The sequence below is a fragment of the Trachurus japonicus genome, chromosome 20 (assembly GCF_045865225.1).
Source record: "Trachurus japonicus isolate A0001 chromosome 20, Traja_1.0".
Lineage (NCBI taxonomy): Eukaryota > Metazoa > Chordata > Actinopteri > Carangiformes > Carangidae > Trachurus > Trachurus japonicus.
Genome location: NC_140926.1, coordinates 16062948 through 16075292, shown reverse-complemented (window position 1 = coordinate 16075292; position 12345 = coordinate 16062948). Strand labels below are relative to the sequence as shown.

Genomic DNA, 12345 nt, shown 5'->3' with positions numbered 1-12345 from the left:
CGGGGTGAAGAAAGGACCAAAAATGAAGCTTGCTGTGTTTGCTTCCCTGCTGGTGGTTGTGACAGCTCAGGCTGCATCTGCTTCATGCATTGGTAAAACCGTGGAAGTGTTAGTGGCAAACGGCCAAGATCTCACAGGAGATGGAGCAGTGGTGGACCCTGATCCCTATGTTAAGGTGAGTTGTTGCCTTGGTGTGTTCCTTTTCTTTCCTGTGTGTTGTAAAACCAGCATGGTGTCAGTTGTAAGCTATATGGACATCACTGGTATTTGTGAGGACATGATGGGCATCATTAACATTTTTTAAATTTGATTAAACAGGTGTCAATTGGAGATAGGACCCACATAACCGAAGTCGCTCGGAACAATCGCAACCCAGTCTGGTGGCAGACATTCACGTTTGAAAATGTCAAAACTGACCTCCTAAAAATTGATGTCTGGGAGCGCGACACTGGTTCTCGTGGTGAAGATGACCACCTGGGAATCTGCGTGGAAGCACTCCACCCTACCAGCGAGAGCAGTTACAGCTCTATAGAATGTGTTGTGGTGTACGGCGGTCGCGTCAAAGTCTTTTACAAGTGTCTCCCTTGAAAATTAAGGAGTAGGCTACAGTGTGAGGAGAAGAAATAAGGTGGCAGAAGAACACAACTCCTCAGATGAAGAGGATTGTTTTCCACGTCTATCACCATCATTTACCTGAATGACAATTGTGGGGTTTTGCATAATGTTCGAACTGCAGCTCTTAATTTGTGCTTTCTGCACAATCACATTAACTTCACCAAAGGATAACACAAACACATTTTGAATGAGATGCCTAAATGATCAATAAAATTAAGAAAACAATCCTCTTGTGGTGTCTTGTATTCATGTTTGTTAAACACATCTAACATAAATTAAAGGCTTTACAGAAACAGGGAGGATATCAATATGGTTCATGTTTCTTATACCTAATAAGCTGCATTATTTTTTGTTGTTGCGGTTTTAGCTGTACTACAATAGAAATTAGTTAGAATGAATGATGATATGATAAGGTTTCTATTACTCCAAAAGCAAAATGTGTATCTTTTCTATAGACTCTAACATCTCTGTACCATTTAGACACAGTGTCCCTTTTCTTAAAGGGGGCACGTTTGGTGAGTTCCCCTTGAAACTCAATCTGGGATTGTCAGAGTTTTCTCAGTTGACCACTACTCAGAATCAGCATTCAGCAGCAGCCAGGGTCTATTGAGAAATACAACCAAATATCACAAAAGTCAAAATCCAAAGTCCATCCTATTACAGCCTGATCAAATCAGGACACAGATAACACCATTTGGCAGCTGCAATATGTTTCCCGTAAACTCCAGTTTTTGGTTGTCAGTCACTCAAAATCCATGTGAGTTAACAAGAAGGTTCTGCAGGAACATACAGTATACCATGATGATACTGGGAATTATACTTCCTGATCAAGTCATCCGGGGTGATTGCCAAAAGATACTCCATCTGTGCATTGGTAAAACAGATTATCCTAAAGCTGTGCGTCTAGTGGTCATCCAACCACTGAGTTCATGCCTGCATGTTATGTGGATTGCAAAAATGTATATACAGACAGAAAACCATCACACCTGCAAGAAAACATGGGAGTAACACGAAGAAGCATCTGAATTGTGAGTGATGTGAAGTGTAAGTGCAGTAACCAGTATTTCATAACAGACTAAATTGCTGTGAAGTCTCCAGCTACAGCCAGCAGCTGTTTAGCCAAAACTCTGATTAATCCACTCTGCTCTTCTTGTTCATATCAGCACCAAATGGTAGAGAAACAATGTGAAGAAAGGAAAGAAGAGAAACAATGTTAGAGACTTGCTGATGATGAGCCTTGTGAAGCATTGCCAGGCAATAGAGACACACTGATTTCTTTCAATCTAAAGCAACACAGCTCATCTCTCCTTCCATCTGACTAGATTTCTAAATGCTATTCTTAATGTGGCACTGCTGATAGTCACCAAAACTGCAAAATGTTATTGCAAATCATGATGGTGGGATATGTGACTGCTCACACCAAGACCCTTGCTGTGGTGTGTGTTTTGTGAATCTTGCTTCATGTGATAGCTAAACCCAGGTCCATTATCTGGGTCACTAACTGAACTGTGGGTGTTCATTTAGTTGTTTAATTTTGTAGAAAAAGGGCAAATAAATATCACTTTCATCCAGTCATCCACAGTCCATGATTGCTTTTCATTAGCCCACTGTAACCTTGTTTTTTTCTGTTTAGGTGTTAATGATGGCCTTCGTTTGTCGTTTCTGTATGTAAATCCCATTCCCTTTAGGCAGTTTCTTACTGTTCGGTCACAGACGTTGACTCCAGTTTCCACCCATTTGTTCCTCATTTGTTATCTTATGATTTTCTGTTTTCAAAACATATTGCTTTAAGTTTTCTATCTTGACGCTACCAGTGTGATTCCATAATATTTTCCTCAGAATTGAGCGATTCCATACTTTTTTCCTCTTAATCTAAAAAAAAAAAAAATGTGACTGACTACAACAATTTCTTTCTTGCTTTTTTTTGTGTGTGTTTCCTAAAGCCAGAAGGTTGGCAATTTGAATGAAAATTGTTTTGTGGCATGTCTGTGATTTGCCCTTTTTCTACAAAATTAAACAACTAAATGAACACCATCCAAGAGTGGTGATTCCATACTTTTTGCAAGGGGTTGTATAAAGAGTTAAATCAGCCTTGTCCTTTTATCAAAGTTAATGATTTTGCACCCATACCCTGCGCTAGGACACATGCGGCCTTGTTTTGCTTTAAACAATCCTTATATGGGCATTGCAAAGATCTTAACCCCCACCCCCCACCACCACCAACAACATTTTTGAACCCAAAGATACGCCCTTGACTGCAAACATATTAAAACGGACTGACATTTCAACTAGGAGCATCTTTGTCTCTCTCGGGGTGAAGAAAGGACCAAAGATGAAGCTCGCTGTGTTTGCTTCTCTGCTGGTGGTTCTGACAGCTCAGGCTGTATCTGCAGACTGTGTTGGTAAAACCGTGGAAGTGTTGGTGGCAAATGGCCATGATCTCACAGGGGATGGACTAGGGTACCCTGATCCCTATGTTAAGGTGAGTCATCGCCCCGGAGTGCTCCTTTTCTTATTTCTGTGTGTTGTAAAACTAGCTCCATTTGGTCAGTTGTATATGAACATTATAGTGAATTTTGCACAGGGATCAATGGTGTTTGTGAGGGCATCATTAACATTTCTTTCCTTTGATTTAACAGGTGTCCATTGGAGACAAGACCCACAGAACCAGCACCATTAATGACAACGCCAACCCAATCTGGAATGAGGCGTTCAAGGTCAGAAGTGTCAGCGATAACCTGCTAATAATCGACGTCTCTGAGGAAGATAGTTTTCTTTTTGGTGGTGATGACCACCTAGGAAGCTGTGAGGAAAGACTAGGTACGGAAGAGGGCTGTGGCAGCGACCGTTATTGCACTATAGACTGCAGTTTGGTGTATGGTGGCGTCAGGGTCTTGTATAAATGTCTTTGAATGTGAGGTGAAGAAAAGACACATGAGTGGTGGCTCCTCAGATGAAGAAGATGATGTTTTAATAATCATTTATGTGAATGAAAATTGTGAGTTTTTGCTCTGTATAATGTTCAAACTGGAACTCTTCAATTGTTTTTTCTACATTATCACATTAACTTCACTAAAGGATAAAACGAAATGTTAAATGAAATGGCTAAGTGATCAATAAAATTAAGAAAACAAATAATCTTTGTGAAGTTTTGTATTCATGTTTGTTTAACACATCTAAGAGAAATTAAAGGCTTTAGGGAAACAGGGAGGATATCAATATGGTTCATGTTTCCTGAGTTGAACAGTGGAGCAAGGCAAGATCAATTACCTGAATAAGCTGCACTATTTTTTTGTTGCGGCTTTAGCAATTATCAGCTGTAGGCTACTACAACATTATGTAATAGAAATTAGTTAGAAAGAATGATGATACGATAAGGCTGTGGTTACTCTAAAAGCAAAATGTGTGTCTTTTCCCCACCATATAGACTCTAACATCTCTGTACCATTTGACTTTTCTCAAAGGGGGCACATTGAGTTCCCCTTGAAACTCAATCTGGGATTGTCAGAGTTTTCTCAGTTGACCACTACTCAGAATCAGCATTCAGCAGCAGCCAGGGTCTATTGAGAAATACAACCAAATATCACAAAAGTCAACATCCAAAGTCCATCCTATTACAGCCTGATCAAACCAGGACACAGATAACACCATTTGGCAGCTGCAATATGTTTCCCGTAAACTCCAGTTTTTGGTTGTCAGTCACTCAAAATCCATGTGAGTTAACAAGAAGGTTCTGCAGGAACATACAGTATACCATGATGATACTGGGAATTATACTTCCTGATCAAGTCATCCGGGGTGATTGCCAAAAGATACTCCATCTGTGCATTGGTAAAACAGAATATCCAGAGCTTAAAGCTGTGCATCTAGTGGTCATCCAACCACTGAGTTCATGCCTGCATGTTATGTGGATTGTAAAAATGTATATACAGACAGAAAACCATCACACCTGCAAGAAAACATGGGAGTAACACGAAGAAGCATCTGAATTGTGAGTGATGTGAAGTGTAAGTGCAGTAACCAGTATTTCATAACAGACTAAATTGCTGTGAAGTCTCCAGCTACAGCCAGCAGCTGTTTAGCCAAAACTCTGATTAATCCACTCTGCTCTTCTTGTTCATATCAGCACCAAATGGTAGAGAAACAATGTGAAGAAAGGAAAGAAGAGAAACAATGTTAGAGACTTGCTGATGATGAGCCTTGTGAAGCATTGCCAGGCAACAGAGACACACTGATTTCTTTCAATCTAAAGCAACACAGCTCATCTCTCCTTCCATCTGACTAGATTTCTAAATGCTATTCTTAATGTGGCACTGCTGATAGTCACCAAAACTGCAAAATGTTATTGCAAATCATGATGGTGGGATATGTGACTGCTCACACCAAGACCCTTGCTGTGGTGTGTGTTTTGTGAATCTTGCTTCATGTGATAGCTAAACCCAGGTCCATTATCTGGGTCACATTAACTGAACTGTGGGTGTTCATTTAGTTGTTTAAACCAGCACTAAGTAACTTTTCAACCTTCATAAAATATTTTCATAACTTTTGTGATGATACATTGACTTACAACAAGTTGAATGACACCTCTGTCGTGGCCTGAGGGGGTCTGTATCTCTTTCTCTGGCACTAAGCAGCTTTGAGGAGCATGGTAGGAACCCGGCTCTCACTTTACTTTCACTTTCACTTTTGTGAGTCACAACAAGGAGGGAACAGGCAAAACGGCACTTTAGCAATGGATTATGTTTGTGTTTTCACTTTGAAATGATCCACTGGAAACAAAAACTTAGTTTTGATGTCTTCTGTTAATTTTAATGCAGGATATTTACAGTGCTTCACGCTAGTGTTCATGGGAAATGGAGTCTTCCTTCAGGCAAAACACTACCGCTTTGGTCCACAGGCGCCGCCAAACTCAACCAAAACTGAAAGTTCTTTAGTACTGCTTTAATTTTGTAGAAAAAGGGCAAATAAATATCTCTTTCATCCAGTCATCCACAGTCCATGATTGCTTTTCATTAGCCCACTGTAACCTTGTTTTTTTCTGTTTAGGTGTTAATGATGGCCTTCGTTTGTCTTTTCTGTATGTAAATCCCATTCCCTTTAGGCAGTTTCTTACTGTTCGGTCACAGACGTTGACTCCAGTTTCCACCCATTTGTTCCTCATTTGTTATCTTATGATTTTCTGTTTTCAAAACATATTGCTTTAAGTTTTCTATCTTGACGCTACCAGTGTGATTCCATAATATTTTCCTCAGAATTTAGTGATTCCATACTTTTTTCCTCTTAATCTAAAAAAAAAAATGTGACTGACTACAACAATTTCTTTCTTGCTTTTTTTTGTGTGTGTTTCCTAAAGCCAGAAGGTTGGCAATTTGAATGAAAATTGTTTTGTGGCATGTCTGTGATTTTCCATTTTTCTACAAAATTAAACAACTAAATGAACACCATCCAAGAGTGGTGATTCCATACTTTTTGCAAGGGGTTGTATAAAGAGTTAAATCAGCCTTGTCCTTTTATCAAAGTTAATGATTTTGCACCCATACCCTGCGCTAGGACACATGTGGCCTTGTTTTGCTTTAAACAATCCTTATATGGGCATTGCAAAGATCTTAACCCCCACCCCCCACCACCACCAACAACATTTTTGAACCCAAAGATACGCCCTTGACTGCAAACATATTAAAACGGACTGACATTTCAACTAGGAGCATCTTTGTCTCTCTCGGGGTGAAGAAAGGACCAAAGATGAAGCTCGCTGTGTTTGCTTCTCTGCTGGTGGTTCTGACAGCTCAGGCTGTATCTGCAGACTGTGTTGGTAAAACCGTGGAAGTGTTGGTGGCAAATGGCCATGATCTCACAGGGGATGGACTAGGGTACCCTGATCCCTATGTTAAGGTGAGTCATCGCCCCGGAGTGCTCCTTTTCTTATTTCTGTGTGTTGTAAAACTAGCTCCATTTGGTCAGTTGTATATGAACATTATAGTGAATTTTGCACAGGGATCAATGGTGTTTGTGAGGGCATCATTAACATTTCTTTAATTTGATTTAACAGGTGTCCATTGGAGATAAGACCCACAGAACCAGCACCATTAAAGACAACGCCAACCCAGTCTGGAATGAGACGTTCAAGGTCAGAAGTGTCAGCGATAACCTGCTAACAATTGACGTCTGGGAGAAAGACAGTTTTCTTTTTGGTGGTGATGACCACCTAGGAAGCTGTGAGGAAAGACTAGGTACGGAAGAGGGCTGTGGCAGCGACCGTTATTGCACTATAAACTGCAGTTTGGTGTATGGTGGCGTCAGGGTCTTGTACAAATGTCCTTGAATGTGAGGTGAAGAAAAGACACATGAGTGGTGGCTCCTCAGATGAAGAAGATGATGTTTTAATAATCATTTATGTGAATGAAAATTGTGAGTTTTTGCTCTGTATAATGTTCAAACTGGAACTCTTCAATTGTTTTTTCTACATTATCACATTAACTTCACTAAAGGATAAAACGAAATGTTAAATGAAATGGCTAAGTGATCAATAAAATTAAGAAAACAAATAATCTTTGTGAAGTTTTGTATTCATGTTTGTTTAACACATCTAAGAGAAATTAAAGGCTTTAGGGAAACAGGGAGGATATCAATATGGTTCATGTTTCCTGAGTTGAACAGTGGAGCAAGGCAAGATCAATTACCTGAATAAGCTGCACTATTTTTTTGTTGCGGCTTTAGCAATTATCAGCTGTAGGCTACTACAACATTATGTAGCCTAATAGAAATTAGTTAGAAAGAATGATGATACGATAAGGATGTGGTTACTCAAAGCAAAATGTGTGTCTTTTCCCCACCATATAGACTCTAACATCTCTGTACCATTTGACTTTTCTCAAAGGGGGCACATTGAGTTCCCCTTGAAACTCAATCTGGGATTGTCAGAGTTTTCTCAGTTGACCACTACTCAGAATCAGCATTCAGCAGCAGCCAGGGTCTATTGAGAAATACAACCAAATATCACAAAAGTCAACATCCAAAGTCCATCCTATTACAGCCTGATCAAATCAGGACACAGATAACACCATTTGGCAGCTGCAATATGTTTCCCGTAAACTCCAGTTTTTGGTTGTCAGTCACTCAAAATCCACATGAGTTAACAAGAAGGTTCTGCAGGAACATATAGCCTACCATGATGATACTTCCTGATCCAGTCATCCAGGGGTATAGGCAACATTGTGAATAAAAAATACTTGATCCGTGCATTGGTAAAACAGATTATCCTAAAGCTGTGCATCTAGTGGTCATCCAACCATTGAGTTCATGCCTGCATGTTATGTGGATTGCAAAAATGTGTAAAAATATACAAACAGAAAACCATCATACATGCAAGAAAACATGGGAGTAACATGAAGAAGCATCTGAATTGTGAGTGAAGTGAGGTTTAAGTGCAGTAACTAGTATTTCATTTTAACAATATACTGAATTGCTGTGTAATGTGAACAGTAGCACTTGTTGGGATGAACCCAGAGACAGTTGTGACCCAACTCTGCAGCCACACAGCGTTTTAGCTCTCACCTCATATTTACTCTTTCCAGCTACAGCCGGCAGCTGTTCGACCAAAGTTCTGATAAATCCACTCTGCTCTTCTCGTTCAGCACCAAATGGTAGAGAAACAATGTTAGAGACTTGCTGATGATGAGCCTTGTGAAGCATTGACAGGCAATAGAGACACACTGGTTTTCTTCCAAAGCAACACAGCTCCTCATCTCTCCTTCTATCTGACTAGATTTCTATTACTACTAATGATATTGTTAATGTGGCGCTGCTGATAGTCAGGCTTACTGTTACCCTTTTCATTGCCCAGCTGCCTGAATCATCAATGTGCATTGTAAGAAAAAGCTCCACGGTTGCAAGTGGTGATATGAGAAACAAAGTAATAGGCATTAGTCCTGTCAGAATAAACAGGTTAACTACCAAACTTGATTAACAACCAAATAAAATGCAATAAGAATACTGGTGGAAAATGACTGAAATACCTTTTAGTACTGTTACAAATATGGGGATGCCAAAATAAAGAGTTAAATTAGTGCTGCCCTTTTATCACAGTTAATGATTTTTGCACTCAGCCCCCGCACTAGGACACATGCAGACTTGTTTTGCTTAAAAAAATCCTTAAATGGGCAGAGATCTGTGCCTCCCCGCACCAATATTTAATCCAAAGCCACGCCCTTGACTCATGCAAACATTAAAACACTGTCTGACATTTCAACTAGGAGAATTTTGTCTCTCTTGGGGTGAAGAAAGGACCAAAGATGAAGCTCGCTGTGTTTGCTTCCCTGCTGGTGGTTCTGACAGCTCAGGCTGTATCTGCAGGTTGTGCTGGTACAACTGTGGAAGTGTTGGTGGCAAATGGCCAAGATCTCACAGGAGACGGATGGGAGCACCCTGATCCCTATGTTAAGGTGAGTTGTCGCCTCTCCTTTTCTTTATTCGTTGTAAAACAATTGTATAAGATTATTAAATGGTGAATCTTGCACAGAGATCAATGGTGTTTATGAGGGCATCAATAACATTTCTTTAATTTGATTCAACAGGTGTCAATTGGAGATCAGATCAACACAACCAGGACCATTAGTAAAGACGCCAACCCAGTCTGGTGGGAGAAGTTCCAGTTCAAAAGTGCCAGCAGTAACCTGCTAAGGATCGACGTCTGGGAGGCAGACAGTGGTATTCGTGGTGGCGATGACCACCTGGGAACCTGCGTGGAAAAACTAAGTCAGGAACACAGCTATGACGAGGACAATTATAGCTCTATAGATTGTGTTGTGGTGCACGGCGGTCGCGTCAAAGTCTTTTACAAGTGCCTTGGAATGTAAGGTGAAGAAAAGACACTTTGTCTTTGAAATGATTGGTGGCTCAGATGAAGAAGGTGTTTTTTACACATCCATCACCATCATTCAGGTGAAAAAAAAGTCTTCACTAAATCATAAAAAATAAACACATCTAACAGAAATGAAAGGATTCAGAAACACCATTTTCTTGTTGTTGCTGCAGTTTTAGCAATTGTCAGCTGTAGTCTACAACATTATTATAGTAATAGAAATTAGTTAGAAAGAATGATGATATGATAAGGTTGTGGTTACTCCAAAAGCAAAAGTGTCTTTTAACATCTCTGTATCCTTTGAGAGAAACAGTGTCCCTTTTCTTAAAGGGGGCTTGTTTGGTGAGTTCCCCTTGAAACTCAATCTGGGATCGTCAGAGTTTACTTAGAATCAGCATTCAGCAGCAGCCAGGGTCTATTGAGAAATACAACCAAACATCACAAAAGTCAAATTCCAAAGTCCATCCTATTACAGCCTGATCAAACCAGGACACAAATAACACCATTTGGCAGCTGTAATAAGTTTTCTGTGAACTCCAGTTTTTTGGTTGTCAGTCATTCAAAATCCACGTGAGTTCACAAGAAGGTTCTGCAGGAACATAAACCATGATGTGGAAATTATACGTCCTGGTTAAGTCATCGTGTAATGTGGCACTGATAGTCACCAAAACTGCAAAATGTTTTTGCAAATCATGATGGTGGGATTTGTGACAGCCACAGTGAAGACCCAGGTCTTTTATCTGGGTCACATGAACTGAACCAGTCCTGCAGGGAGTGCCCGCAGCTGGTCCTATGTTTGTCTGAGGAACTTGAACGTCACATAATGCAGCCATCACCCATGACCCATGATTTGCCTCTTAAGAAAGAAAAGATCTTTTTTCTTTCTAGTTTTTATTTTTGGCCAATCAACAGAGAAGTCCGTCAAGACCGAGCTAGGATTACAGATGTAGTTTAAAAGGTAAAAACCTTCAGAAAACACACACAAAGATAAATGTATGCGATGAGTTCAGAAAAACAACTTCATCAATTTGACAGTGACTTTGATGGAAAAAAACAAACAAACTCACAATACATGAAAATACACAAATGTGCTGCCTGAACATGTTAATCAATTTATGCAGTGGAAAACTAACAATAGGCCCACAAGTCAGCATTCGTGTTTTTACAATACAATTTATTTTTATCTAAAAATATTTTGTCTTACAGATATGTTACTGGATTTTTCTCTTTTTACTTAAAAATTATGTTGTCATTAATGTTCTTATATTGTGAAAAAAATTATTACCTCCCTTTTTTTGTTGTCATTTTACACCCTGAGGTATTGAAAATGGTACTGAGAATTTGTATCAAACTTGAACTGTTAGCCTACAATGTGGTACAATGGTGATGTGCATTAGCAGGTTTTCCAGTGTGAAAGACCTAGAGCCTAAAATGACTGCATGTTTGGAATAGGTCACACCAGTGCAAACAGGAAGATTAGACTATACAAATTTGGATGTATAGTACATATCTTTCAAGCTATATTAAAATAATCAAATTAGTAAAATATATTAATTTTGGAATTGTTGAAATGATTAATACATGAAACATTTAAAAGGGTCAGCCTTTTTTTTCAGTGACCATCAAACATTGTGTTTACAGTGCCCTCTTATTACATTATGATGATATTGCGTGATGGCCAATTATTTTATTATTTATTTTCACTGACCTACACCCATATGCATCTTTTCTGAAAAACAATGTATTTTAGTTTCAACAAATCATCTTTATCAGTTTTGATACATACACAAGCAATTAGGTCTATGTAGAATAATATTTAATCTGACTACATGGCTCTACAAGAAAGCATAATAACGTGTCAAATACAAAGCTGCTGCTATGAAACAATGCATCTCTGACAGAGTGAGCAAGAAATGACTGATATCAGCTTCACACTCCATCTCCCCACCTCTCAGTCTAACACAGCATCATAAGTGAGAGTTTGCTTGTTGTAATGAGCAGAGAGCAAAACAAAACCTCCCAAGTCTGATCACTTGTCAAGACTGCACACAAGCTTTGTAGTCATTTTTTAAATTTATGAATTGGCCTATAAATATGAGTGTTACTGACTTTTTCCACTTTGGAACCGCAGCTTCTGTAGAATCAGTTTAGTGCCAGCTCTGTGGCATTTACAGGGACTTAAAGAATGGGATTTTTGCTCCTGTTAAAATGTGAATATAATAGAAACCGAACATGGGGCTTCTACAGTTTGTGAGTAAACATAATATGGCAAAGATAAATCTGGAACCTTGTTTATCCTATTTTATCATACAATTGTTTACTTTCCTGTAGGCCTATTGCTAATAGCCTATTATTACTATTCCCTCAAACTGATATTATAATATTATCATTTCTTATTTAGATTGTGTGTCTAACGCATATATATTACAACAGGCATATTCTTCCTCTAATTATTATTAGGATATATATCTTTTTACATTTGGTCAACAAGCTGATGAGTTACTCCACCGGGCTTCTGATTGGCTGAACGGATAAAGCCTCTAAAAGCATGAGCAGGACGCTCAGGCAAATGGTTTCATCAATAAGACGTGATGGGCCTATATATAATCCTGTGTGGGCTCATTGAAGGGGACGCAGGTAGACTCTCCGTTCAAAGTGTATTGATAACACGTCTGAGACAAATTATCAAATGTTATTGAATTTCATACAGTTTGAGATCTCAGCTTCTATAATTGTCTCCGTGGTATTGACATTGATATCAATTATTATGACAGAAAACAGGCATTCTGGGTGGAAATCGGATCAGAAAAAAAATGATTAGAGCCTTAAATGTTTTTAAAAGCAGAAGCGAGCGTCGCCTGCTCGTTGGG

The 12345-nt window shown here is 39.2% G+C and overlaps 2 protein-coding genes and 1 long non-coding RNA gene across 5 annotated transcripts; all 3 read left to right on the top strand.

Moving 5' to 3' along the window:
- Positions 1-6: 6 nt before the first annotated feature.
- Positions 7-840, top strand: LOC146966712 (protein unc-13 homolog B-like). The gene is made up of 2 exons (XM_085763409.1): positions 7-175; positions 319-840. The coding sequence occupies exons 1-2, from the start codon at positions 23-25 to the stop codon at positions 586-588; spliced, it is 423 nt and encodes a 140-aa protein (XP_085619535.1). The 5' UTR covers positions 7-22; the 3' UTR covers positions 589-840.
- A 2043-nt stretch (positions 841-2883) lies between these two features.
- LOC146966711 (uncharacterized) lies at positions 2884-3753 on the top strand. Its single transcript, XR_015034509.1, has 2 exons — positions 2884-3097; positions 3255-3753. It is a non-coding gene; the product is annotated as an uncharacterized LOC146966711 (long non-coding RNA).
- A 2534-nt stretch (positions 3754-6287) lies between these two features.
- LOC146966710 (multiple C2 and transmembrane domain-containing protein 2-like) lies at positions 6288-9834 on the top strand. 3 transcript variants are annotated; one of them, XR_015034524.1, is made up of 2 exons: positions 6288-6507; positions 6665-7163. XR_015034524.1 is itself a non-coding variant. In XM_085763611.1 (2 exons), the coding sequence occupies exons 1-2, from the start codon at positions 6358-6360 to the stop codon at positions 9468-9470; spliced, it is 432 nt and encodes a 143-aa protein (XP_085619737.1). In that variant the 5' UTR covers positions 6315-6357; the 3' UTR covers positions 9471-9834. The 3 variants fall into 3 exon arrangements, 2 of the variants coding, with proteins under 2 accessions (XP_085619737.1, XP_085619736.1); XM_085763611.1 differs by lacking the exon at positions 6665-7163 and adding an exon at positions 9189-9834 and having other exon boundaries at positions 6315-6507; XM_085763610.1 differs by lacking the exons at positions 6288-6507; positions 6665-7163 and adding exons at positions 8856-9056; positions 9189-9781.
- The last annotated feature ends 2511 nt before the right edge of the window (positions 9835-12345 follow it).